The sequence below is a fragment of the Ixodes scapularis genome, unplaced genomic scaffold (assembly GCF_016920785.2).
Source record: "Ixodes scapularis isolate PalLabHiFi unplaced genomic scaffold, ASM1692078v2 PGA_scaffold13__105_contigs__length_92229423, whole genome shotgun sequence".
NCBI lineage: Eukaryota > Metazoa > Arthropoda > Arachnida > Ixodida > Ixodidae > Ixodes > Ixodes scapularis.
Window position 1 is genome coordinate 56,828,577 of NW_024609839.1, and position 25,357 is coordinate 56,853,933.

The 25,357-nt window shown below is 43.8% G+C and overlaps 1 protein-coding gene and 1 pseudogene across 1 annotated transcript; one reads left to right on the top strand and one right to left on the bottom strand.

Annotated features, from left to right (window-relative positions):
• Positions 1-87: 87 nt before the first annotated feature.
• Positions 88-19,311, bottom strand: LOC115332980 (cysteine-rich hydrophobic domain-containing protein 2-like). The gene is made up of 6 exons (XM_029995483.3): positions 19,044-19,311; positions 16,088-16,142; positions 9,496-9,651; positions 5,479-5,535; positions 1,079-1,138; positions 88-138 (listed from the first exon to the last, which is right to left on the bottom strand). The coding sequence occupies exons 1-6, from the start codon at positions 19,184-19,186 to the stop codon at positions 88-90; spliced, it is 522 nt and encodes a 173-aa protein (XP_029851343.3). The 5' UTR covers positions 19,187-19,311.
• A 553-nt stretch (positions 19,312-19,864) lies between these two features.
• On the top strand, positions 19,865-20,659 carry LOC115332982 (annotated as a pseudogene).
• Positions 20,660-25,357: the final 4,698 nt, after the last annotated feature.

The window sequence follows — 25,357 nt, forward strand, 5'->3', positions numbered from 1 at the left end:
TCTTGTCGTCCTCGAGAGCCCTCTTGCCGCCTCATTGGCCCGAGCACCGCGGCAACGCTTGAGGAAGGGAGACTGGCTTGTCGGCCTTTAGTCGGGCCGATGGATGGCCAACTTGGGGATGAATTCGACGAGCAGCATCTGGTTTCAGAACCAGTGGTAAGGGACCCTCATAATTTGAAAACTTAACTATTTTGTTTGTAAAAAAAATGGTTAGACAACAAGTCAAACTGTGAGCATAAGCAAAATTACCTTGTTAATTTTGCGTTGCAAGAAAAACCACTCTTCGCAAGTTGTGTACATTGATTGCAGAAACATTTCATCCCGAAAATGTCAGCAATGGCTGTCGGCTACAGTTTGGCTTATTAAGAAAGCCAATAGCCGACACTGACCAATAGCTAACACAGTAAGAATGTGTAATGGCTAACAAAGTAAGAATGTGTAAGCTTCAGACCATTTCATTCGTAATAATAAGATTGATGTAATTGCCATTAGACGAGAAGTATAAAATGATGATTTAATTCAAACTAACATTGCTTGAACATGGTTGTAAACCTGAGACTGGGGCAGAAAAGAGAACACAACATAAGGTAGTAAAAGAGGAGGCAACGTCTCAAATTGAGACGTTTCCTCCTCTTTTACTACCTTCTGTTGTGTTCTCTTTTCTGCCCCAGTCTCAGGTTTACAACCATGTTCAACTTACACCAGCACGCCTGCACTTTGACTATTTTAACATTGCTTGCTTTGTGTCATATCAAAAGCCACTCTTGGAAGTAGATGCAAGTTAATTAGGGAAACATTTGGTCTAGAAAACGGCAACAACGGCTGCCGTTTTCTTGACCATCGCCACATTTGGCACCGGGCAATAGCGACATTCAGTGATCTAGTCAACTTTACTACCAACCTGTGCAACAAAAGTCTGAGAGAACGGAAGAAGTTTCTCGACGTCTTCACTTTCTCATTTATAACCTTTTTCTTTGAGCACTGCAGAAGTTGTGCTAGCCTCGCAGCCGTAGCACGAACAAGCTGACGCAGAGTAGTTTCGATAACTGGAGCCCATTTTCGATCGGAGGGTACTTGCGTATTCAATCGTGCTGTTGGAATCGCACCGCTGCTTTCCAAGCTTCCAATGTAGACCGACCTGAAACAAAGCAACACGCTCGTTAACCGTTGAATAATCTGCAAGAGTTTGAGCAACAGTCCTGTGTCCCCATAGGGGGGGGGGGGGGGGGGGGGGGGGGCTCACGCCTATGCGAGATAAATAGGGCAGAAGCTCTTTTGGTGGAACTTTCATGGGCGGTTCTTTATAGATATGCTACTGAAACTTCACCGTTTCTTCAAAGTGGTATTCTAGTCATTCGATGTGTGGAATTTCCGTCAAGACGGAGAGGCTTGTGCGATGCCTCGGATTTTAGTATGAAGAGATTGTACTGTAGCATGAATCGCCTTGATATGATGATGACATGACATACTGACAATACATCATATCATCATATGATATTACGACTCTACAACTTGCTATCAGGTTGTGCACTTGTCGAAGGTGTATAGTGTGGATGCAAGACCGTCTGCGGCACTTACTTGCTTCAAAGGAGCAAGCGCTTGCACAAATTTCTCTACGTTTCTGAAAATCGGAGCAGTCAGCAGATGATGTTCCTGCTGTCGTTACGTAACAGATGCAGTGTAGTGGACACCCCCCCTCCCTTTTGAATATTAAAAGGTGGAACAAACCACAATGACAAAAAAATGTTCACACTGTGGTGTCTCTAGTTATAGGTCGGCATTTTTATGAACTAAACCTGCACACTTACTTTCTCAACAAGAACTTGGAGGCTAATTCTTTGTACAAAACCAACGAGGCAAAGATCTGATTTAGAAAAAGAAGCGAAACCGCCGGAATGTTGAGCGTGATGTTCACATGGTCAGAACCTTGGTATAGATCACATTTGCTGCCCTCCCTCTAAATTAGAGTGACTAACTGTATGTGCTTGATGTGCAAAGCAGGCACGTCGAAGATGGGCGAGCCTTTCTGTTAAAAGTCTACCCATTATCGAGTAAAGCCAGCACGAAGAAAGTGTGACTGGGTTGACAACAGTGCAATCCACTTATAACGATAATAAAAAAAAATTCATTCGTCATAACATATTATCGTTATATCTGGACTAAAAGCTGGGCGTTTCTAGTCTTGAAACTCTAGAAACTGACCGTTATAAGCAGTACATCGAGATATATGGTATCGTTAGGAGTGGATTTCACTGTACTACACAGATTCTCCTACCAATTGTCTTTGTTTGCTGAACAGGAATTTGATGTTCGTTTAATTACAGAACCCATTTTTGCAGTCGAACTCTTAGGAGAAAACCGTCGTGAAGAGCAGTCATGAAAAAGTGTCACAAAGGACTGTGACGTCACCTGACGCCGTGACATGGTGATATCATGACGGCGTCGTTTTGTCGCAGCTCGTAGCATTTTGTGCCCCCCCCCCCCCCCCCAGTCCTTGTCGGCATGATCAAGCAATTCATTGTTTCACCTCAAGTGCAGACACATCCGACACTTTGGGCTGATGAGATCTATCAGGCAGTGTCAGACGCGCACCATCATGGTGCTTATCTTGTTTATGTATGCGTTCTATCATCGCTGAACCAATTGCAAACAGACTGGTTCATCTTGTGGTTTTGAAGCTGCTTGATTGGTCCCAACTACCTTGTAGCAGCTTTCAAGTATCCTCATAGATGCTGCCAGAAAGTTTCACTCCCGTAACTGAAGTATTTTTTTCTGCAATAAATTACTTCCGACATACAGGTGCCACCTGAAGTGTGGGTTTCTGAACTTTCAAACACAATTATCTCAATTTCACTTTTCAGCATCAAATCTTGTTTCAGGAGAGCTACCATTTGATAATAAAATGATGTGTGGATCGAATTTTTGAAGTTTCTGTACTGAAACTTTTGTAAGGAACGTACTTGGCTATGAGATTACTTTCTGGATTCTCATGGTCCTTTATTATTAAAAAAGCTGCAGTAGCTTAAAACTAATGCTGGCAAATAATTTTTTAATTTTCACATTTCTACTTTTTAATAGAAATGGTGGTCTGTCATTTCTTTACATAGCCGTGTGACAGAGATGTTATACTGCATGCTTGTTGAAAAGAACTGGCCATTATCATTACCTTTTCTAAAAGAGTTTTTCTGGGGGGGTGCATGTTCATTTTATGTGCATATATGTAACTTTTTAAAGGATATACTTATACTTTTAAAATTTTTCATGTCATCCTCTTTACCAACTATCAATATGCCCTGCAAATTTTATACGAAAAAGACTAACGGTTAAAAAGTTTGCTTTCCTGAGTAGTATCGTCTCTTAAAAAAACACTAAACCTATGAAAAAAACTTCTATCTTTTTTGGAAGGACAGGACGTCTCAAAATAAATGCATATAAAAAATGTTTTTGTTTTTGTTTTGTACAGGGTGATTTAAGGAGACGCCATGCTCTTTAAATCAGCCACAAAATTCGGTTTCTTAACCTATCACGCTGCGACTTTGTGCAGCGTTGCCCACAGATGATGCATTTTTTTTTTGTAAAATTTGCGAAGACCGAAATTACCTGAGAAAAAAGTAACGAAAGAAAAAGGCTTAGCTCCTATGGAAATGCAGCGAAGCCACCGGTCTTCAAACAACACGGCGCCGTTTCGCACGGGATCCAAGAGATGGCGCAACGGACGAGCATACGGCGCCCAGAGCCGGCGTTTTTAGCAGACAATCTTTACGACTCAAAAGTGGCACGCGTTCCGCTGTCGGCGACCGTCGCAGAAACAAAAACAGGCGCGGTAACAACAAAGAACTGCAGTTTCTTGTCTTGGTGCCCAGTCAGGCGACACGATCGCCTTTTGCACCAAGGTACCATTTCGAGGAGTGTGTACCCCTTGAAAGAAAAAATAAACTGATTGATTGATTGAAAGTCGCCGGCTCTCAGCGTCGTATGCTCGAATGTTGGCGGCAGTTGGCGTCGCGACCGCTTGCGCCACCTCTTGTTTCCCGTGCGAAACGGCGCCATGTTGTTTGAAGACCGGTGGCTTCGCTGGATTTCCATGGGAGCTAAGCCTTTTTCTTTCTTTACTTTTTCCTCAGGTAAGTTCGCTCTTTGCAAATTTTACAAAAAAATGCACCATCTGTGGGCAACGCTGCACAAAGTCGTAGCGTGATAGGTTAAGAAACTGAATTTTCTGGCTGATTTAAAGAGCCTGGCGTCTCCTTGAATCACCCTGTTGTATTGATGATGCAGAACAAATTTTTCGATTTCCGGGCAAAACCGAAACTGTACTCTAGGCCAGGTTTGTATCAAACTATTTATTGTCCATTCCAACTCAAGAAAGTTTTTGCTAATCTGGGGATAATGAAAATACATGAAAATTACGAATATAGACTTGCCATGAAATATAAAGAAGAATATACCAAGAGTAAAAGATACTTATTTGACTTGGCTTCCCTCAGAAAAAAAACCGCAAACGCATACCCTTCGTCACCCTGACCCTTGGATAATAGATAGACACATCGCGTACTGACTACGGCCTTCAGACGATTAGAAGAACCCTGCCTCCGTTGCTCAACACTTTCTCGCTTTCCAATATTGATATAGTATCTTTAACCCCACGTGAGATCCGTGAATATTTTCTTTGAAAGAATGTCGCGTTAACTTTTTGTATTTGGCATGTCCATTTTCTTCATTGTTGCGTGTGGCTGATATCTAGTTGGCATTTTTGGCCCAGTGTTTGCTGTTCTTCCTTTGTTTTCTTATTCCAGTTTTGCATTGGTGGATTTCTTTGCTTTGTATAATTTTTGACACCGCTGTGTTCCTCTGAGGGGGCTGGGGACCAGTCAAGCTCTTTGTAAGCTTTCTTCCCCAGCTTTCACCATATAGTATACATGCATATCGTAAATAAACTATTATTATAACAAAAAAAGTAAACCGAGGGAAACGAGGGCTGGGGAGGAGAAGGCAGACGAAACGCAAAAGAAAGGAGGAAGTTTCCCCCTCTTCACTCGAGCATACAGTCTGCTTGCTCCTCTCCCGCCTTCCTTCTCCTCGCCCCACCTTCTTGAGTTGAAATGAGCTACAGTGTTCGCTCTGAGGCAACTCGGAGGTCCAGCAAACTTGGAGCGGACACTAGTTGGGTACGAACCCCATCATCATCATCCCACAGGGGTAAAGTTTCGGTTTCGTCCGCAAACCAAAAAAGTTTGTATTGTAGCATAAATATTCGTAAAAAAAAATGTTTTTTGCGACAGACACATTTTGAGACATGCCTGTTCTCACCAGATAGGGTACTAGGTGCAACGTTTTTTAAAGTTGAAATGAAGTAGAATAGTGTAATTTCGTGTTTGACTTCAGCCCAATTTTAGAATGAGACAGCCCTCTAACGGTTGTCTGAAGAAATGCAATGGGCACAAAAACAGGACCGCATGGCGTTGAAGGCACACCTACAGTGTGGTAAAGGTGACTATTCCCCCAGTCCAGGACTTTGTCTATCGAATGCCGCGTCTGCAAATAAGATAGATTCCAGTTTTCTATCCCGTTCCGACACAGTCTTTGAAGGTCTGTAGCCGTCGATACACGGTCAAAAGTGTACATTGGCGCTTTAGTGTTTGCAAGATGCAATCATAAATGCGGCGTTGCAGCATCCAGTTGTGTACAAGTTGTGGTCTTACACCAAGCGTCTGTCAGCACCTGTTCTAGTGTGCTAACAAAAACAAAAAAAAATGTACAGCACGGGGCTTCAGAGTTTTTCCAAAATGATAAGCATGTAGTTGTTTCAGATTTGTTTTAAACAATCTGGAAAACACGACCGAAGGATACTTGATTTTTCTTGCCACGGGCACTAGTCGAAACTTTAAAGCTACAGAGGCCAGATTCAAGAAGACATTCTCAGGCTACGCAACTTAGCTATGTTCGCAAGTTGCACACATCGTAAGAAGTGCGAAAGCTAATACTTACGAACTCAAGTTCTAGTCTTTTGGTGCCCTGCAAGCTCCCGATGCCAGCGAGAGCGTGGCTGTTGATATGGCGATAGCCCCTTCGGCAACACAAACAACTAATCAGGGCTCAACCCGCTTCGGAGCACGTGGATTCTGAATTACAACAAGCGCAGGTGGACATTCCGCCAAGGCTTGTCTGGAGGTTGTTTCTGCGCAGTGAAATGACGACGCTATGATTTACATGGGCCCTAATGTCGAGAGAGAATGCCGGGATAACCGCCTCGGTCGACACTGTAAACTCAATCACTACGAAGTCAACACAACTACCATCGTTGCTATAAGAAGACGGCTTGCACTGGTCGTCTGCAAAAGCGGCGCACAGGGAAAAAAATTGCTGCAGCGTTTTTTCGCGGCCTCGGGGCTGTAGGAGCGAGCAGTCGTCCAACAACATACATGTGAACTACAAAAATGTCGGCAAGAGCCATGTAAATACCTATTTAATACACTGGGAGGAGACATGCGCGTGTTTGATCGAGTCGCTGGAACAGCGCTGTTGGACTGCATCTCGGTCAGCGCTTCGGGACCAATCTTTTATTTATTTATTTATTTACTGAAATACCTTAAAGATCCACTGAAAATAATATAAATGTTTTTAAACAGTCTGGTTGAAACACGCGTGTCAAAAAACTAACTTTACGCAAAACCAAAATACGTTTTTAGAGCAATATTGACGGTGTCACCTCCTTTCCACTTGTTTTCTCTCGGCATTTCGGGTGCATGGAGGAGAAGTGGATCGGCTTGGTCATCGCGTTGAGGTGGCGAGAGTGTATGACCGTTCCGTGACGTGATGGGCTTTCCGCGCAGATTTTTAAATAAATCTCAAGCCGTCAATACTGCTCCAAAAATGTTTTTTTTTTCACGTAAAATTCATTTTATGAGACGCGTGTCCCAACCGAACTGTTCAAAAAAACATTTTTTTTTTTCTGTGGCCCTTTAAAGGTTTCTTTAAGTGGATTACATAAGAGAAAAGGCACACACATTACGAGGAAAAACTAACTAAAACAACCAAAAGAATCAAAGGCCAAAAAAAAGCATAAATAACTAAAGCAAATCACACAGCCACCTCTATTTTAAACAAGAAATGATAGAACAGAAATTACAACATTTTTAAATAAAAGAAATAGGAGTCCAAAAATATTTGGGTTTAGTTTTGCTGACAACGGAATCGGGAAGGGCATTCCACCAAACAACATATTTTTGAAAAAAAAAAAAAAGAAAAGAAAAATGAAGAGCTTTTGCAGGTGTAGTGATCAAGTTTGCACAAGTGGTTAACATGAGGCGATACACTGAGAAAGTGATTTTTGCGGGCCATCTCTCTACATTCTGTAGAATCAACGAAAGTTTCCTTTTTCAACAAGAGCATTTGCCGCCGCTGCCTCTGAAAACAAGGCAATGACAAGGGGAAGAGACTGACTTCTGAGCTGAAAATCGAGGTCAGAAATTAAACTAGTTATACGGGAAGGGTCGACAAGGGTCGCGCGGGCACATTCTATTCAGCAGACGGTCTTGGCCAGGGACAGTCCGAGCAACACAGCGTAGGAGCGCCTTGCTAGGCCTAGTGTGCTGAACTAGCCCTTGGCAGCTGCATGGATGGCGAAATTGCTACCGTTGTAGCTTTTTTTGGATATCTTTGGATCCAGCGTTCGTAAGATTGTTTTATAAATCTGACCTCCGGTCTATAGCAGCTTCTACGTTGCTTGCACTCATGGAGAAACAAAGCGTTCAGTGAAAAACCACTTGAAGAAACATGAATGGAAAAAAACTATTCATATGAACAAACTCAAATTCCCCAGCAAAGCCACACTGTGCATAAAGCATTTAATAGAGTGAACTTTCACCGATGTAAACTTTTCTTTGAGGTGCCTTGAAATTTGTTCGAGTTGTATTTCACTGTATCTCCCGAGATTCGACATGGCGGGGATCGAAGCACAATAGACGTTATTTTTCCTGGTGAAGTCGTGCAGAACTTTGAGGGCTGTCTTGCGAGACTCAAAGATGGTGACACGTCTGTGCTGTCTTAGTGTTCCTACGTTGTGCCAAATTGACTGTACAAAGGAAAAGCGATGAAAAACAAAGAACTGAATCCTGCACTAGAGCCTTTTCTCTCAGACCTGTTGAGAACATTCCTTATGAGAAGCGATAGAAGCATCGTTATCTTCAAGGACCATTGCTTCCCAATTTGGATAAGTGGCACCAAAAATAGAAAAATCTGCTCTCTGTAGGTGGCACAACCTGTTGCCCAATGAAAAGGGTTCAGCCTCAATTTATTTTTATTTTTTGGGCTCCTGTGAAACTGCGCCGAACAAATCTTTCCAGTATGCCTCTGCTCCTGCAGGGTGCAGCCAAAAGGATCAACACATCGGCATGCATTGCAAAATTTCACATTCTTGCATACCCGCAACTGGGACGCGAACATAGTCTCTCAAGATATATGTCTATTTTTTTCAAAGCTAAAGTCAGAGATGGTAATATAATAAAATTAAAGCACAAACGACGGCTGTGCATTTCCTATGGCCTATACCGGATGTTTGTTGTCTGCACACTGGTTTTTGAGCTTTCCCACAGGTGGTCATTATTCATCATATATTGTTAAAAGTATTAATTATCGCGATTATCTGGCACATCTCCAGCCTCTACTTTGGCTCTTGGTGTTTTTGCGTACAGCGAGCCAAGCGAGAGCGAACTCGTAAACCAGTGTGCAGACGACGAACAGGCTTTTATAGGACAAAAGAAATACACGGCCCCTGGTTTCGCTTTATTTCTAACATTTCACATCCTCCGAGTTGGGCTCTGAAAGCAAGACGTAAAACTTCTTGCTAAACTATGTTTCCGTGCCCAATTTCTCGCATGCATGCTTGGAATTCGAATTTTGCAAAGCGTGCCAAATGTGTCGGTCCTTACTGCCCCCACCCTGTACATACACCATCTTTCGTTGCCTTGCTTCCCGCTGTCGTTCTTTTCGAAGGGCAACGTCTTGCACGACCAACGTGGTCAGAACCCGGCTTTGCGCATATTTAGCCTTTTTCAACGATTCTCTTTTAGGCAATTGCAGTATGCAGCATAAATATCAATAAAAACCGATACAATGCCAGCAAGTTATGACGGGCGGATGCTATGTTGGACTGCACTTCGTTTGAAGTTCACGGGCAACCTCCCAGAGTGTGCTTCTTACTTGAAGCGGGTTTATTACTGCAGTTTAATCTCGTTAATTCAAACTCTTTTAATTCAAACTCATGGATAATTCAAACTAACATGCAGGTCCCGTCCTATAAGTTATAAGGGAGGAAACTCCCGGTAGTTCAAACTTTGCATTATTCAGAGAAAGTTTTGGTCCCCTTTGGGTTCAAATTATAGAGATTCCACTGTACTTCCTCCTAGCGCTTGGGCTAGATGCTCCCAAAGAGAACTTCGGGAAAAGATAAACGTTGGGAAGGGACTTCAGTGTTCGAGAAGACGAACGACTCACCCGTTTGCTCAAGCAGACGACGGGCCAGAGTGAGCATCCGAGGGTACAGCAACAACACAGGCAGCCGCAGAAAAGCCACTTGACGTTCACGGGTAGAGTCTTGCGCAGGACGCTGTTGATGCGCACAATGGTAGCTTTGCATTCTTCTGGAGCCACCTGCGGTAATTTTGCAGCTGTTTAAATTACAGCTAGCACAGCACGCCACCTCGCACGAGAAACAACTTTCGCCCTACGTGTAAACGAGGATGGCGCCATTTCCAATCGACTACGGTGGATGAAAAGTCTGTCCGGCAATGGCATCTGCTTATAGTGCCCATTTGTTTCGCCTGCTCAGTCAGAGCCACTTGCTTGCCTCGTATACTGCCCAGCATTTTTTTAATGCACATTCCTAAAACTCGTTACACACTTCACGAATGCAAACCTCTATACTCGAGGACTACTTCCTGTGGCATTTCAGAAGTGAAGAGCTCTCGTGCACGGCTCTGATGTTCGAGCGCCCATGGGCCGACAACTTTGACCGCATAGCCTCAGCAAGGTGTCCTTGAGTTTATACTCTGTTGCAGGTTAAGAAAAGGAAGACAAGCTTTGCACAAAAAGCCCTCGAATCTTTCTACTTTAGCAGAGTGAATGCCAAAGAGGAGGTGAGTTCACCTGGCTCCTCTTCAGTGTTTGATATGCTAAAATCGAAAGAATGTAGGGCTTTGCAGGCAGAGCTTGTCTCGCTTTTCGTAACCTGCAATAGAGTGTACACCTAGTGGTCGGTTTTCCTTGCTGCATGCCCGACCCGGAGAAATAACACGGAGCAAAACGGTTTCAACAAGAAGAAACTACATTTAATTGGACGTGTACGGGACGAGGAAGAATACTAACAGAAAACCAACGAGCACTGGTGGTGCTTCAGTCCAGCCAGCGACTCGCTGACGGTCATCAAAGTCCCTGGGAGCGTTGAGGCCGCGGCACATATTCCATCGGTACGTCGAATCTAGCCGGAGCCCAACATCATGGAACCGCGCATGACGATTTCACTGCTTCATGTTCCCATTGCCATGCTTTAGGATTCTGGGGCCGCCATATCGCTTATAGGTGATTTCTCTGCAAAGCATAGGAGACGATCAATCAATCAATCAATCAAATCTTTATTCAACATCGCACAGATGTTGGGGGCGCAGACAAAAAGTCTATAAAAGGCTTGACTGAGGGTCTGCGCCCCCTACAAAAAACGTAGCATTGCAACAGGGGCACGTCATAACAAAAATAGATAATCACATTGGAGGTGCGTCTCAATTTTGCGAACAAAACACTGTAAGAGCGGTATAGCAACAAAAAAAAGAGAACATACTGTGACTTGCAAATGCTAATCAACATTTAGATTATTTAATAAAGAAGGTAAGTTAAAACGAAGCATCTGATGACCGTAATTTGTGCGTGTCTGTGGAATAATCCAGTGACAAGTGGAACGTATATCGTGTATGTGTACCTTACGTTGTAGATGTGATAAATTTAAAATTGCCATGTTATGTTGTCTGATGCTCATATTGTACCGTTTTAGTAAAATATCGTTATATAATTGAGGTCTTGGGAGAATTTTGTGTGTTTCAAAAACAGACCTAGTATGGGTATCATATGGTATGTTTGCAATGATTCTAATGGCTCGTTTCTGGATTACATGCAGTTTGTTGATGTTGGAGAAAGTTGTTCTGCCCCAAACCAAAAAACAATAAGAAATTACAAAGAAAATAACGAGTTGTACAAAAGTTTCTTAATACATTGAGGCATAAAATAACGTAATTTAGACAGTACACCTACAATTTTGGAGATTTTTTCGGCAGTCATATCAATATGCTGATTCCATGTGAGATGCTCTTCAAATAACACTCCTAGGTTTTTTACCACTGAAAGAATTTGAATGGATTCTGAGCCAAGCTTAAGGTCAAGAGTGGGAACATAAGGATATTTATTTCGGGGTCTGAAAAGCACGGCATGAGATTTGCTTGTGTTTATGGTTAACGAATTTGAATTGGTCCAGTTTTGAAGCAAGCGCAAACAATGGGAAGCTTGTTCTTCGAGGTCCGACACTTGTGCGCCTCTAAAAAATAAACTGGTGTCGTCGGCGCAAATAACGAACTTTGGGTTAGAATCAATAAGAACAATGTCGTTGATGTAAAGATAAAAGAGTAAAGGTCCTAATATGCTACCTTGAGGAACACCGGCAAAAATGGGTTTGAGGTCTGATAATTCGTTATTTATTACAGCTTGCTGACAGCAAAAATCTAGATATGATTTGATTATTTTTAAAAATGTACCACGAAAACCGTAGGAATCAAGTTTTAAAAGGAGTGTTTTATGATTTATGGAGTCAAACGCTTTTGAGAAATCTATAAACACACCAAGTGTAATTTCTCTGTTTTCAAAAGATTCCAAAATTAGCTCTTTTTGAGTGAGAAGGGCGGTCTCTGTTGAGCGACGCTTTCGAAAACCGTGTTGGCAGGGTGTTAATAGGCCAAATTTATCACAAAAACCGCAAATTCGCTTGTAAATTATCTTCTCTAGGCATTTTAAAAAAATTGGAAGAATTGATATTGGACGATAGTTAGATATATCATTTTTATCTCCTCCTTATGAATTAGAGTTACCTTGGCCATTTGCATGCTCTTAGGAAATACTCCTTGCGGGAGGCAACTGTTAAATATATGTTCCAAGACAGGACTGACTAGATCTATTACATGTTTTATGGGATAAATTTGTAGATTATGCGGATCACGTGATTTACTGTTGCGGAGAGTCAGTAAGGAACTTATAATTTTATTTGCGTCCGTTGGAAACAAATAAGCACTGTGTTAATTACGCGGGCCCAAGTACGTCATACAATTTGGATCATGGTCGCTCTTAATTAAGGACACATAATAGTCATTAAAGCAGTCGGCTAATGTTTTTCATTATTTGATGTAATTTCAATAGTATGATTTGTGGCTTTTCTGACATTCAAAATCTGGTTTATTTGTTTCCAGACGAGATCGCTTCTTTTCAATATGTCTGTGTTAAATAATCTGTGCATGTAATCTTTTTTTGGCCTGACGGAGATAAGACGTGACTTTATTTCTGTAAGTTTTAAATTTTGCAAGGTCATCTAAGCGTCTACTGTGAATAAAGCGATTGTAAAGGAAGTTTTTTCGTTGAATCATGTTTAAACATTCTTTATTAATCCATGGCTTGCGCGCTTTTCTTGGTATTTTGTATGTTTAAATGGGAAACACTGAAGATATAATGATGTAAATGTAGTAATAAAAGCATTATACGCGTTCTCTGGATCGGTTTCCTGATAAACATGATCCCAGTTAATATCTTTGAGACTGGTTCTAAAAAGTTGAAGCGTACTATCGTTTATGCTTTGATATGTTTCATAGCAAGGTTTGTGTCGTCATAAATCGGCGTGACAGTCAGCGAAAATAAAAGTCGGCAAATGATCGCTTATTTGAGTAGATATTACTCCTGGCAGAAGGGATGAGATATGCATGTTTGTAATGAATGCATCAATTAACGTTGATGTCCTCTGTATGCGTGTTGCTTCTTTTATGACGTTTGCAAAGCCATTGCATTTTAGTATTCTATTTACTTCACGCTCTGCTAGAGACGGGGATAAAAAGTCGACGTTTAGGTCGCCTCCAAGGATTAACTTAAGCTTGTTTTCGTTAATCCAAAATAAATATTTATCGAGAAAAGATAAAAGCCAAGAGACGTTTCCGTTGGGAGGACGATAGACAACAGAGAACACATTTTGACCACAATTCAAGGATAATATTTCGTAATCACTATCAACTTTTGAAAAAGCGGGCACAGCAGAACATTCAAAAGACTTTTTGATAGCTATCATAACCCCTGCTCCTCTTTTATCTTGGCGATTTTGAAGGAAAGTGTTATGTTGCGGCAGTTCAATTACTTTGCTATCATTTTGGTACCACGTTTCAGTTATAATGATGTCGAAAGTGAAATCTAGCATGCTAAGGAAGGCTGCTATGTCATCGTGTTCATTTCGTAGGGATTGAGAGTTTAGGTGGAAAAAAGATGTGTGCTTCTTGTTTCTGGCAAACAAACGCTCACGTCAGCGGGCGTCAAAAGGGAAGATTGCATGACAATTTTGCGCTGAGGTTACATTTGGTACAGTTCGGGTCTCAGATTATTTTATCTAAGTCACCCACGCAAGCCACCCGAACCACCTGCGAAGTCTCGTCCTTCCTAGCAAAGATGCGGCCGTTCTTTGCCCACACAAATTTCCATAGCTTTTCCTTTCTTCTTGCCACTGCCATTCCCAGTAGTTTTCTGAGCGTAGGGCACAAGTTTTCGTTTATGTAGATGGGGACGTTTTCTGTGTGCCCCAGATGCCTAGTGGTGACCTTTGTCTTTCTGACTTTCGCAAGCACAGCATCACGTTTTGTGCGACCTTGAAATTGGACAACCACTGTCGGGCACGTCAAGTTCCTCGTCGGAACACGGTGGCAGATGTCAACATCTTCTTGAGTGATAGGCTCATTAATTATCTCACCTATTTTATCTAGCATGTCAGGAAGATGCTCGTTCTGCTCTGCTGGAGGTCCCTTAATGTCAATGTTTTGTTCCGGGAGTATTGCTCAAGATCAGTTAAACGCTGCTCCATGTCAGACAGTAGTTTTTTCAGCGAATCACACTGCGAGGACAGTGCAGCATTCTCAGCTTTCAGCGTCTTGTTTTCTTCTTTCAACGCTGTGCACTCGGTAGTCATATCATCGTACTGCTTGTACGACGATATGACAAGCCTCCAGGAACGCAAAAACCCGTTTGCAGCTAGCTGCTGCCACAGCGATCACAGCTGCAGGAACCGTGAGGCTGCGGACTCTGTTTAGTGGAAAGAAGCGGCGTCAGCGATTTCTTTATCTGCCAGGACTCGTGGCACCCGTGATCGTGGGCCGAGATTTCATTACAGGCGAAAGCATGACACTCGACTTTTCTGGAGGCGGATACCGGTCGGGACAGCAACCGGAACTGACTATGTGTTATTCCTCCGGGTCGGGCATGCAGCCAGGGCAAACCAAACACAACCTTTCCGAAAAAACGCTCCTAGTCCGCCACCATGCTGCTGATGATGAAAGCGTCTGGTGCGACTCTCGCATGCCCTAATAGTTTTTCTGCCACTCTCCTGGATTGTTGAAACCTCCTCAGTGCAATCCCCCAGCTATGTGTTGCTTTTTTGCATAGAAAGATTTCCAGCCTCTCTTGGAAGTTTCTGCTTTATTTTCCTTGAGCATGCCGCATGCCCTTTCACTGTTGTCTTCCCCCAAGAGAAATGAGGCTGGTAAGTGCACACCATTTCAGCGGTTCTGCTCGACATTCACAAGAAATAAAGCAAGGAAAGAACATCGAACGGCGCACGACACAATTCTGCTAACAAGGAAAACTGTTCTTTCAAGTCCCAGAGATAATCTGCGTAGAGGTTTTCTTGGAGACTGGAGAGCACAGTTGCCTCTCTGCTTGGTGCTGGTATTGTGAAAAAAAAAAGAAGCTCTCCCTAAAACCAGGTCCTCTTGGATTACGGCTGATTGTAGAGGCGTGACTGTCGTGGACACTGCTGTGCCGCGTTATTTGATATCTTTCTCAGATAAATCCTTTTCGAATAATGGTGTACCGTGTGGTATGCGCAATATATTGTTTGAATGTTGACGCTTGCTAAGTTTGATGTAAGAGTCGTGCCGTGTAGATTGGTATCACATCATTTGTGCGCGGCGTGAAATATGCGTGCCTTTCGGCCACCTTGTGTTGTCAATGATTTTTGACAGCTTTGTTGACTGACACTGCCGAGCAGGCGGCGCCAGCAAAACTCGTCGTAAAACAAAACAAACATTCCAGCCACATTTGTTTAGTCGCGCACGTACCCAACAAAAATAGTAACCAGTTTCCTTTTTGTTTTAAATGCGGCAGAATGCTTCTTCAATGTCTTTGGGAAAGTACATACAGCATTAAATGCAAAACAAAACATCGGGAAAAGGCGAGAGTTGAGCTTCCAGCTGTGTCTGAAGTTGCATCTACGCAGCCTGCACCTATCGAGATCGACGGTCCACTCAGATAGGGTTAGCGGGGACGCCGGTAAAAGACTAGCGCCAAACGCACTGAACAGGCTCACTGGGTTTGTTAAAGAGTGTTATTCTAGACAGGAACGATTATTTCTCAGTGATAGTAGTCAGTTATTAATAATTAAAACTAAAGTTATGAAAAAAACTGTTGTGCAAGCCTCTCTCAAGGTTGCATTCATAGACAATACAGAATGATTGTTTGCACACAGGAGCTTCTGCAAGCCAGTAACATGTATCACAGCCTATAATCAAGTTGGTTTGGCCATAAATAAACCAAAGTATGTTATCGAGAAAAAGAAATTTTACGACAATTGAGCCAGTAAAATTTCGTGACCCCGCAATGTGCGACACCAAATCACAGCCAGATTTGTGCTTAAATCTCAACCTTTGCTTCTTAAGACTAGCATATCCCTACAAGAGCGTCTCTCAAGATAACCACCGCGAGTAAGGGTTGTCAGTGATTGGGAGCAGATTTCGAAGAGGGTATTTACCTTAGCAGATAGCGTTGGCGGGAATTCCGTGTCGAATTTATTGCTCAGGCCAAACCTGCAAGCAAAAGAAAGCCACATTTCTAAACAAACTGCCTCCTCTTCAAAGATGTCTACTGGACAATAAGAACGGTCCCACGCGTGTACCGTATAACACGTTGAAGATAATGAAGATGTGATGGTTGTAACATGACAAGAGACCAGTCAAAGGACGTGTGTACACCCCTTCCCGCTTGGGTATACAAATATATTGTAAATCATATAAATAATTGAGCGAGGCACGGCTTCGCATTTAAAAGATACCGTGGTTCGCATCAACGGTTTGAAAAGCACAGCGATACGGGGGAAGGATCAACACTGGAAACGAGACATAGGGACACTTGGAGGTTGTCAGCTCAATGGTGTCTATTTTTTTTTTAAACAGAAGATACAACTTTGAACACACAAATTGAGTTGCTGTAGTTCTGGTCACTGCTGGAGTGTGTTTTGCTTTGTCCCGTACCACGGCATCCTGTTACTCCGGGAGTGGAGTCAATGAAGAAGCTTATTTTGTGGATCAGGGTGTCTAGCAAATTACTATTTTGATAACCCCTGACAATTTGAGGTGAAATTTCCTAACCACTGTAGAGGTGCTTAAATATGTAAGGCCATTACAACACAAGGCATTGAGCACTGAACAGTGTGAGAATCATTTTGCACGGGCTTAATCCAACTTGCATATTAGGAAATATTCGGGTTCGTTCAGTCCGGATTAAACGATCACTTTCTTGCTGCCAGCATCGTCAGTAAAGAGGCCACTTTCGGAGACACGATGAGAACACAACGCTCAACTACACACGTCAATAACCAAATGGCAGCATGGCCACCAGATGCACACTTTCGAATACTTTCGTTGTAAAGCTTGGGTTGGGGTGTGCGGCTTTCCCCATTTGTTAGTAACTCTAGTAGCCCTAGCTGGGTCTAGTCTAGTGTCGCGCCCTTAATCCAATCTAATGCTTGGACTGGATTTGTCGGGTGTTCCATTTGCATCGGGTAGCACACTCTACATAGGGTGAGCAGATCCTGCGCTCTGCTCTAAGCAGAATATATTGCCCATTTTTCTTCCACCAAGTCCGCAAGTCTTTGCTCAGGGCACTCGATGGCGTTTCCGGCTTATTTTTCATTACTGGGCTCGTTTTTTGACAATGTCCCTGACAATTCCGGGTTGTGCCTCCATGTCACGCCACTCAGGAACAGTCGACTAAAGGAACTTAGATGAAATGAACCAATGCATAGCATCTAAAAGAGAAGTATTAATAAAAATCTTTATTGGCTCATGAGAGAGCCACAAAAAGGCAACAGTCCAAACTATGGGGAGAAGAACGACAGGCCGTCTGTTTCAAATGTCCCTGCTCCAGCATGCACAGTGCTGGGGCTGCGCATTGCAGGCTTACAAGACGCCGAAGCGGTATCGAAAGTAGGGAGCCATCATTCTCATCTTGTCAGACTGCAACAACTGTGTTCATATGTGGTGATACAATATGCTAGGTGAGGACAACACTGTCATACACACCCAAATCGCACACACACTCGCAGGCAGGAGATTTTATACCAGTATGGAGAAGTGAACGGTAAAGGGGGAAATCATGGTCGAATCGAGAAAAGCAAAGACGGCTTTTACAAAAAAATTATGCATCGCAGAAAGCTGAACCGTAGTGAGAATCCGATGCTAGCGGTGGTGATAAAATGTGAAAGTGTAAGCGCACGAAGTTACCTGGATTAAAAGACACACGCACAAAAAAGAGTTCTCATTGAGCCGACGTCTATTTGAGCCTAATATTCATCGAGGAGTAATTTGAGATTGTAGGTACCCCTAGCCTTTATTTCAGTGAAAGAAACTGGGGGGCTATGTGCGACAAATATTTCGTTTCTCCTAAAGAGAAACGGAAGTGGCAGAGCTGACAACATGGCGTCTGATTGGTTAGAGGCTCAAAGAACTAAAGTTCCCTCTTTCGTCATTAGAGCCTCTAACCAATCAGACGCCATGATGCCAGTTCAGTCACTTCCCTTTCTTTTTAAGAGAAACGAAACATTTGTCGAACATAGCCCCCCTGGCCATTTAGAAAGACAATACTGTCTTCTTTCATGCTGACAAGATTCTTCACTGACATATTGCTGCAAGCACCGACAGTCTCAAATTTTAATTTGGTGAATATTTGGCTCAGGTAAACGTCAACCCATAACATTTTTTTTTCTGTAGTATGGCAGCATTATGCGCTCAAACTTTCGCATTTTATCTTTACCGCAAGCGTCAGAATCTCACGGAGTTTCAGCCTTCTGCGAAGCGTACTTTACTTATGAGAGCTAAAAAGCCGTGTTTTCCTTTCGGGATCGGACTTCGTAGATCAGCCGATCGATAATGAAAACAAAATTCCGGATCGACGAGCTGTTTAATGGTCGTGACGTGTGCGAGACGTGAAGAGGGACGGCGCGACACCACAAGAAACACGTGGGTGAGGCTGAATCGATGCTGGAAAAAGACCTCCCCTCCATTTCCAGACACACGCAAGCCGTTACCATCTGGAAAAAGTTGCGGCACGCCAACCAAACACAACGGGCGAAATCGTTCCCTTTGTTTGCCGTAACTACCACGAAAAATGCACAAGCAAACAAAAAGCGCGTCGCTGGCAGCTCTCGCCGCCTGCCTCCGGGCGTTTGGAGGGGATAAAAACCCAACGTTGTTTGTGTCGCTATTTATTTTTAAAGTGACCTGGACATTCAGAGACGCAGTCGGTCATACCGCGGAGGTATTTTCCTTCTTTTGTAAGCAAGCACCGAAGTATGGTTTAAAAATGAACCATCGAAGTGCTCGCGCGAGCGCACGCATGCACGGTGGGGAGTGAAGAACTCTTGCAGCGCCTGACGTTGAGGCACATGGAGTAGGCGCTAGCTCGTGCGGACGAGATAGACCGGTACTCACACTGTCATGTTTCCGGCGCCTCCTATGGCCATCGGTTGGGGTACGAGGCTCACCAACGTGTCTTCGTTGGCCCTCAGGTCTACGTCGTCCTCTTTGTAGATCGCGTCGAAGTCTGCCATGTTTGACTCTGGCGACGCCGCCATCCGGCTTCAGGGTCTCGGGCACGCACTCGTCGCTCTCCTGTTTCCGTCTGTGCGCGAGAAGTAAGCGGGGTACGACCTAATGCGACTTCAAGCGAGTCATGGCACCGCACGAGCCATAACAAAAGCGCTTAGGGTTCGTTCAGCTGTTGTGAGGATCTCTGCCATTCTCTGTTTCGCTTTCCCCTGTTCCTTTATAATAGCTTCTTACTTCTCTCACCAGGTGACGACACTAAAAAACGTGTTTAAATATAATAATAATATTGGCAGATGGCGCGAGAAGCCGTCTAATTAAAACTAAGATTGTTTTGTACATCTATAAATGTTTGTGTCACGTGATTTGTTTGAGTGCGTTCTTTTATTTAATTAAAGATTAAACAAATGCCAGAACGCTCGGCATGGCTGAAAATTATAAAAGCGTAAATTAAGAGGATATAAATATAAATTGCGATCTAGTAATAATGCATTAACGGTATAAAACAGAAAATCATTGTTCACATCAGCTTATCATTGCAATGTTTTCTCCTTTCGGTCGGTTTATATCATTTATATTAGAAATAAATTAACCAGCGCAACCCGTAACATTCGATACTAAATGACGTCACTGTTAAAATGAGACGGAAGGACTTGTGTTTTCAAGCGCGTCCATATCACTGCTCTTGTCGCTGGTTTCTGCGATCTTTTACGGCGGGGAGTGTTTTGTGTTACGTTTGTGTCTTGGAGCCGTTTTTCGCGATTCTCCACGTCCGTGAACGCCCCCGGCTTTCCGCTGGACTTCTCAGCGATGCATCACGGCATGTCGTCCGAGAAGTTCGAAGACCTCGAAGAGGACCTCAGGACCCTCCTCGACGACATCAAGCGCAAGTTGGACGGGACCCGCAATCGCGTTCAAAGCGGCGAAAGCAAAAAGACCAACTACGCGAAGTACAGCGTAAACTGGACCAGGCCAACGACGTCCTCCAAGATATCCAGGACGAAGCCCACTCGGCGCCCAACTTGTACCGTATCCAGTTGAACGCCAAGACCCGCAAGTACCGGGCTGTACTAGGCGACGTCAACAAGGCGGTTGTCACACTGGCGATCAGCATCAACGCCAGCGGCGCGAGGCAGGAACTCCCGAGCCCTTCAACCGTCATCGGTGACTTTCTGAACGATCCTCATCGCAGTCGGCTGCTTCAGATGAACGAAACCTTGGGCAGGACCACCGATACCCTCGCGCGAACGTTTCAAGTCGCTGCCGAGACCGATCAAGTCGGGGTTGCCGTGGCCGAAGAGCTGCGCACCTAGCGCGAGTCTCTAGTCCGGACAAAAGAGCGGCTCGAAGAGACCGATCAGAACTTGACGACGAGTCGCAAGATACTGCGCACCATGTACAGATGCGTGATCACCAACAAACTCATTCTGATCTTGGTCATCATCATGGAAATTATCATCTTGGGTGGCATCGTGTACTGGAAGTTCTTTATGAAAAAGTGATTTGGCGATAGGGAATCTGAAAGTCGATTGTTGTTGCTTCGTTGTGTAGTGTTGTTTTACCCACTAATTGTCAACGTTGAGAACCAAACGCTGCGCAGATTTTCCTAGTGTGATTTTGGGTCGCGGACGATGGGCAATGAAAGCATTTGCCCATATTTAGGGACCAACAATATATTCGATAAGGGCGTCAAACAAATAGCTACCCATTTTGTGAACTTGTACGGGTTCCGTACTCTTATTCTTCCGAGGTATTTTTCGGCAATAATAAACGAGTAAAACTATACGCACTCCGGAGTGCATTTTGGACGAAATAGGTATACGCACTCCGCGCAGAGCTCATGCCGCTCGGGCCACCCTTTTCGAACGGCGCGTGTATCACTGGGGGGCTCGTTAACACAGCCGCCTGCGTTCGCGCCGGTTGGCGGCGACAGTATCGGCTGCTAATTACAAAACTTAAACAGTACACGCCGCTTCACGGAGTCCAGCCGTCAACCCAAGCCCCGCTGTCCCCGATCGCACCTCCGAAAAGGGAGACCCATGCCATTTAGTTCTGCGAAGTTTCGTCGACAAAACCATCGCAAAAAAGAAATGTAAATATCGCCAATGCCTCGACAAAACAAAATGTTTTGAGAAAAAAAAAAAAAAAAAGAAGTAGGCCCACCGCGGATCGAACCCGCGTCCACTTGCGTATAAACCGGAATCCTTAACTCCTATACCATAGAGTAATCTACACAAGGGAAAGAGTGGCCACTCGAGCCGTTTCGCGGCCGAGCGTTTAGTTTTCTCACCGACCGCTAAGTGGTGCCAGTGTGCCAAAGAATGAAAATATTTCGTGAGGTTTGTTATAAATAAATACTCAAGTTTTAATTTTATTATATTTAAAATAGTTTGAAGTATCATAAAGGGTGAAATAGTTTTTGTTTACTACGTTAAGAAGATCACGTGATGTACGGGCCAGTTCCGGTTCCTGCAGTTGCTCTGAGAAAGCGGCTGGAGTGGCTGGAGCGGGACGGACGGACGGACGCGTGCTTGCGTGGACGGCGTGACCGCATGGTGCATGACACCTGTAAACGCGTTTTGTGTTGAGCACATGTGAGCACAGCGAGCAGAATGTGAGCACAACGTGGATATCGTCTGCGCCTAACAGGTTTCTTCAGAAGGTAAGACGTTTTCTCATTTCTTTGTTATTGCTTAGTCGCGAGCAAAACACAGCGTGCGCAGACAAGGGCAAGAGAAAAAAGCGAACTGTATCGTGTCCGTTTGTTTTCCCCGTTATTCGCATGCTCAGAGGTCCAACAGACGCTGCGAAATAAACCTCTGTGTCTAATAATGAAACCTTTCCAGACCAGGCAGAGCCCGACAGACTGCAGAATTCACCGCTCCCATGCAGCTCCGCAGTAATGCACTCTGCAGCACTCGGTAGTATAGTTATTTTAAGGCACCAACCTGTGCCTAGTATGCGCACTCTTCCAAACCCAAGTCAGGCAACCAGCTCTTCTGGTCTTTTCGCCAGCCACTGTGGTCCAGGTCAACACTGTAAGTGTCCCGTTTTGCTTTCGCCACTTTTTAAAACTTATTTGTGTGAACCTGTATAGCCAGTAGATAATGCAATCTGTCCCAGAAGGATCAGTTTAAAGAACTCTAGGTCTCTTTATAAGCTATAGTATTTGCTTCGTGTGTGTGGCATACCGATCTATCCATTTGTATTACTAATGACTGGGGAGGTGTGGGAAACTGGAACACACATATCAAGCGGACGTTTCAAGAGAATTCTTCATGGCTGTTTGCGTTTTTCATGCTATTTCAGCCTTTCGAACTTGCAAGGTTATCAAGGATTTTAGTGAAGATATTTAGTACAGAACATTTTACATGACCAGTAAAAGAATAACGTAATTGGTGGTCAGAAGTTTCACTGGCTTTGACAGTGCTTAAATGGTAAAGCGCAAGAAGAAAATTCAGGCTTCACTCCACACCTTGCCTGGTATGCTACTGGTTAGTGGTGCTTTTACTGGTTAAATCGTATCACACTTACTGCAACTGTTTTCAATCTCACTGACTTGTTGCCATTTTTATAGCTGGTCCAAACCATCCTGCACCTGTTTGCCGCAAGCTCACGAAAAGGCCCGAGGACGTTATCAAGCGACTCCAGGCGAGAATTTCCAGCTACAGAAAGACAACAGACTGACTGCGGAAACAACAGCTGAAGACGCCTGAGACAGCTTCTCAATGTCTGGAAATAATTCGGCGTCATGTTTCTGAAGAAATATTTCACCTCATATCATCGCATGTAAAGAATAGGTCGAAGGGCAAGGGGAAGCGATTTCCACTGTGGCTGAAGAAATTTGCGCTCCATCTGAATTTTCATGGACCGCGGGCATACCGATTTATGTCTTCAGTGCTCACGCTACCATCTCGGCGTTCACTACGAAGTTGGCTCGCCAATGTCAAAATGACGCCAGGTATCATTTCAGGCATCATGTCATAGATTGCGTCAAAAACAAAGTCATTGAATGAACGCGACCGCATTTGTACCTGAGTGTTTGACAAGATGATATTGAAAAAGAACTTGTCATACGATGTGGCGCAGGATGTTGTCCTCGGATTTCCAGATGATGGTGTTGAGCGAACTTCCAGTATTGCTGACAAAGCCCAGGTTTTCCTCCTCTCTGGAGTTTCTAGGAGGTGGGTGCAACCTGTAGCATACACTATTGGGCATACGTCAACACCATCCTCTGTAACTCGTAACCTGCCTATGTCATTGATTGAGCAGCTGAAGGACATTGGCATTACTATCAAAGCAGTGGTCTGTGACCAGGGTGCCTCCAACGTAAGTTTGGCGCATCAACTTTTAGTGTCTGTTGAGCAGCCATTCTTCAAAGTAAGAAATGAAAGTGTCTATTTTATTTTTGATGTCCCGCACCTGATAAAGACCATCCGTAACAACCTGCAAGCCCAGAAGCTTCACATCGGGAGTGAAAATGTAGACTCGAACAACATTGTGCAACTTTACCACTCCACGCACGAGATGCGACTACGATTAGCCCCGAAACTGACAGACCGGCATATTTACCAGAAACCTTTCAGCAACATGAAGGTGAAACGTGCGACTCAGGTTCTTAGTTCATCAGTATGCGTTGCACTTTTAGCTCTTGTGTATGCACCCTGAGGCGGCCATGTCCACGGCATACTTTTGTGACCGCATGGACAAACTTTTTGACCGTCTTAACAGCTCGAGACCAAAAATTCTGAACAAAAGTTACGCTATGCGATTAGAAAGGGCGACACTGAAATCGTTAATTTTCTTTGCAACCAACTTACATGGGTGGCAGTCTGGAAGTTTGAGGGTAGACGGCAGCCACAAACAGTCACTGGGTGGCAGGTTACTATAAGGGCCGTCCTCATGCTCTCTTCAGCTTTCTTTTGACACCGCGACTGCAGCAAGATGCCCTCGAAAATATTTTCGGGCAGATGAGGCAACAACACGGCTGCAACACCAATCCTAATGTGTATCAGTTTACTTGTGGACTGAAGCACATTGGGATTAGGAAGCTCCTAAAACTCTCGGAAAAGGGAAATGTTGAAGATGACAACACTAACCTCCTTCAGGAGATGTCCCCGTTTTCACTAGAGACAACCTCAATCGCTGATGCCGTGGAATGTGCCCCCGTGGACGACTTCCCTCCATTCGACGATATTTCGGAACTTGCATCAACTAAAGACTCTAACATCATAGACGACTCTACCACTTATTATGTTGCAGGATTTCTAATCAAGCTGTTCCTGGAAAAAAGTTCACAGGGTTGTCTCTGTTCTGGGTCACTGAGGGAAGGGTCTGACAACTTGAACTGGCCCCACCAGTATTTTACCATGTTTAAAGCCTTTCATATTCCTGGAAAGATGTTCGGCAACTGAACTGTGCCTTCGGAGGCTACTTTCACTTACATTCAGAGCCTGGAATCTCACTTTATGTGTGTTAGAGAGAGCGTAGCACATTTGCGCAAGTCTGTGATGTTTTGTATCACCATCTTTCGCGTATTGGTTTTTTGCATTTATGCTCCGAGTAGTGTCAGCAGAGGTTTTTGAAGATGTTTTGCAGGGTGCGGTTGTGCTGACATGTGCGCTTTATTAATCGAAGCTTGGAAAACGTTTGCTTTCATTCTTCTGTTGCTGGCGCTCAACTCGACAAGTTCAAAGCTTAGTATGGTATGGTGTTTCAGGCGTCTATGAAAGAACGATTTTTAATTGGGTTGTGCAGTTTGCATGCCGATTATATTTCTGGCCTTTTTACAACTTTATAATGCAGGACATAGTTTTTTTATATACGGGATGAGGACGTTTTGTAGCAAAGTGATCTTTGATGGGTGCATGCATGGAGTACATGCCGAACATGCCCGATATGTTAATGTTTGAATCAATGCGCCTTGTATATTGACCAAATTTTGTGTGATTACTTTGATAACCGATTTTTTGTATATTTTTATTACCTAACACTGTTAGGTGGTTTGACCTTAGCTGCCTGTTCTTGCTGTAATTTCCCACAGGCCCTGTACTAGCATTGCTATATTTTCTGCTGTACACTCATTGTGTTGAATATGGATGGGAATGTTGAATATTCCCTCGGTCTGTACGAGGTCCTTTTCTGTTAGCCTACGAGAAGTGTTAGGCTACTCCAAATAGTGTACTGTATATTGACATTGA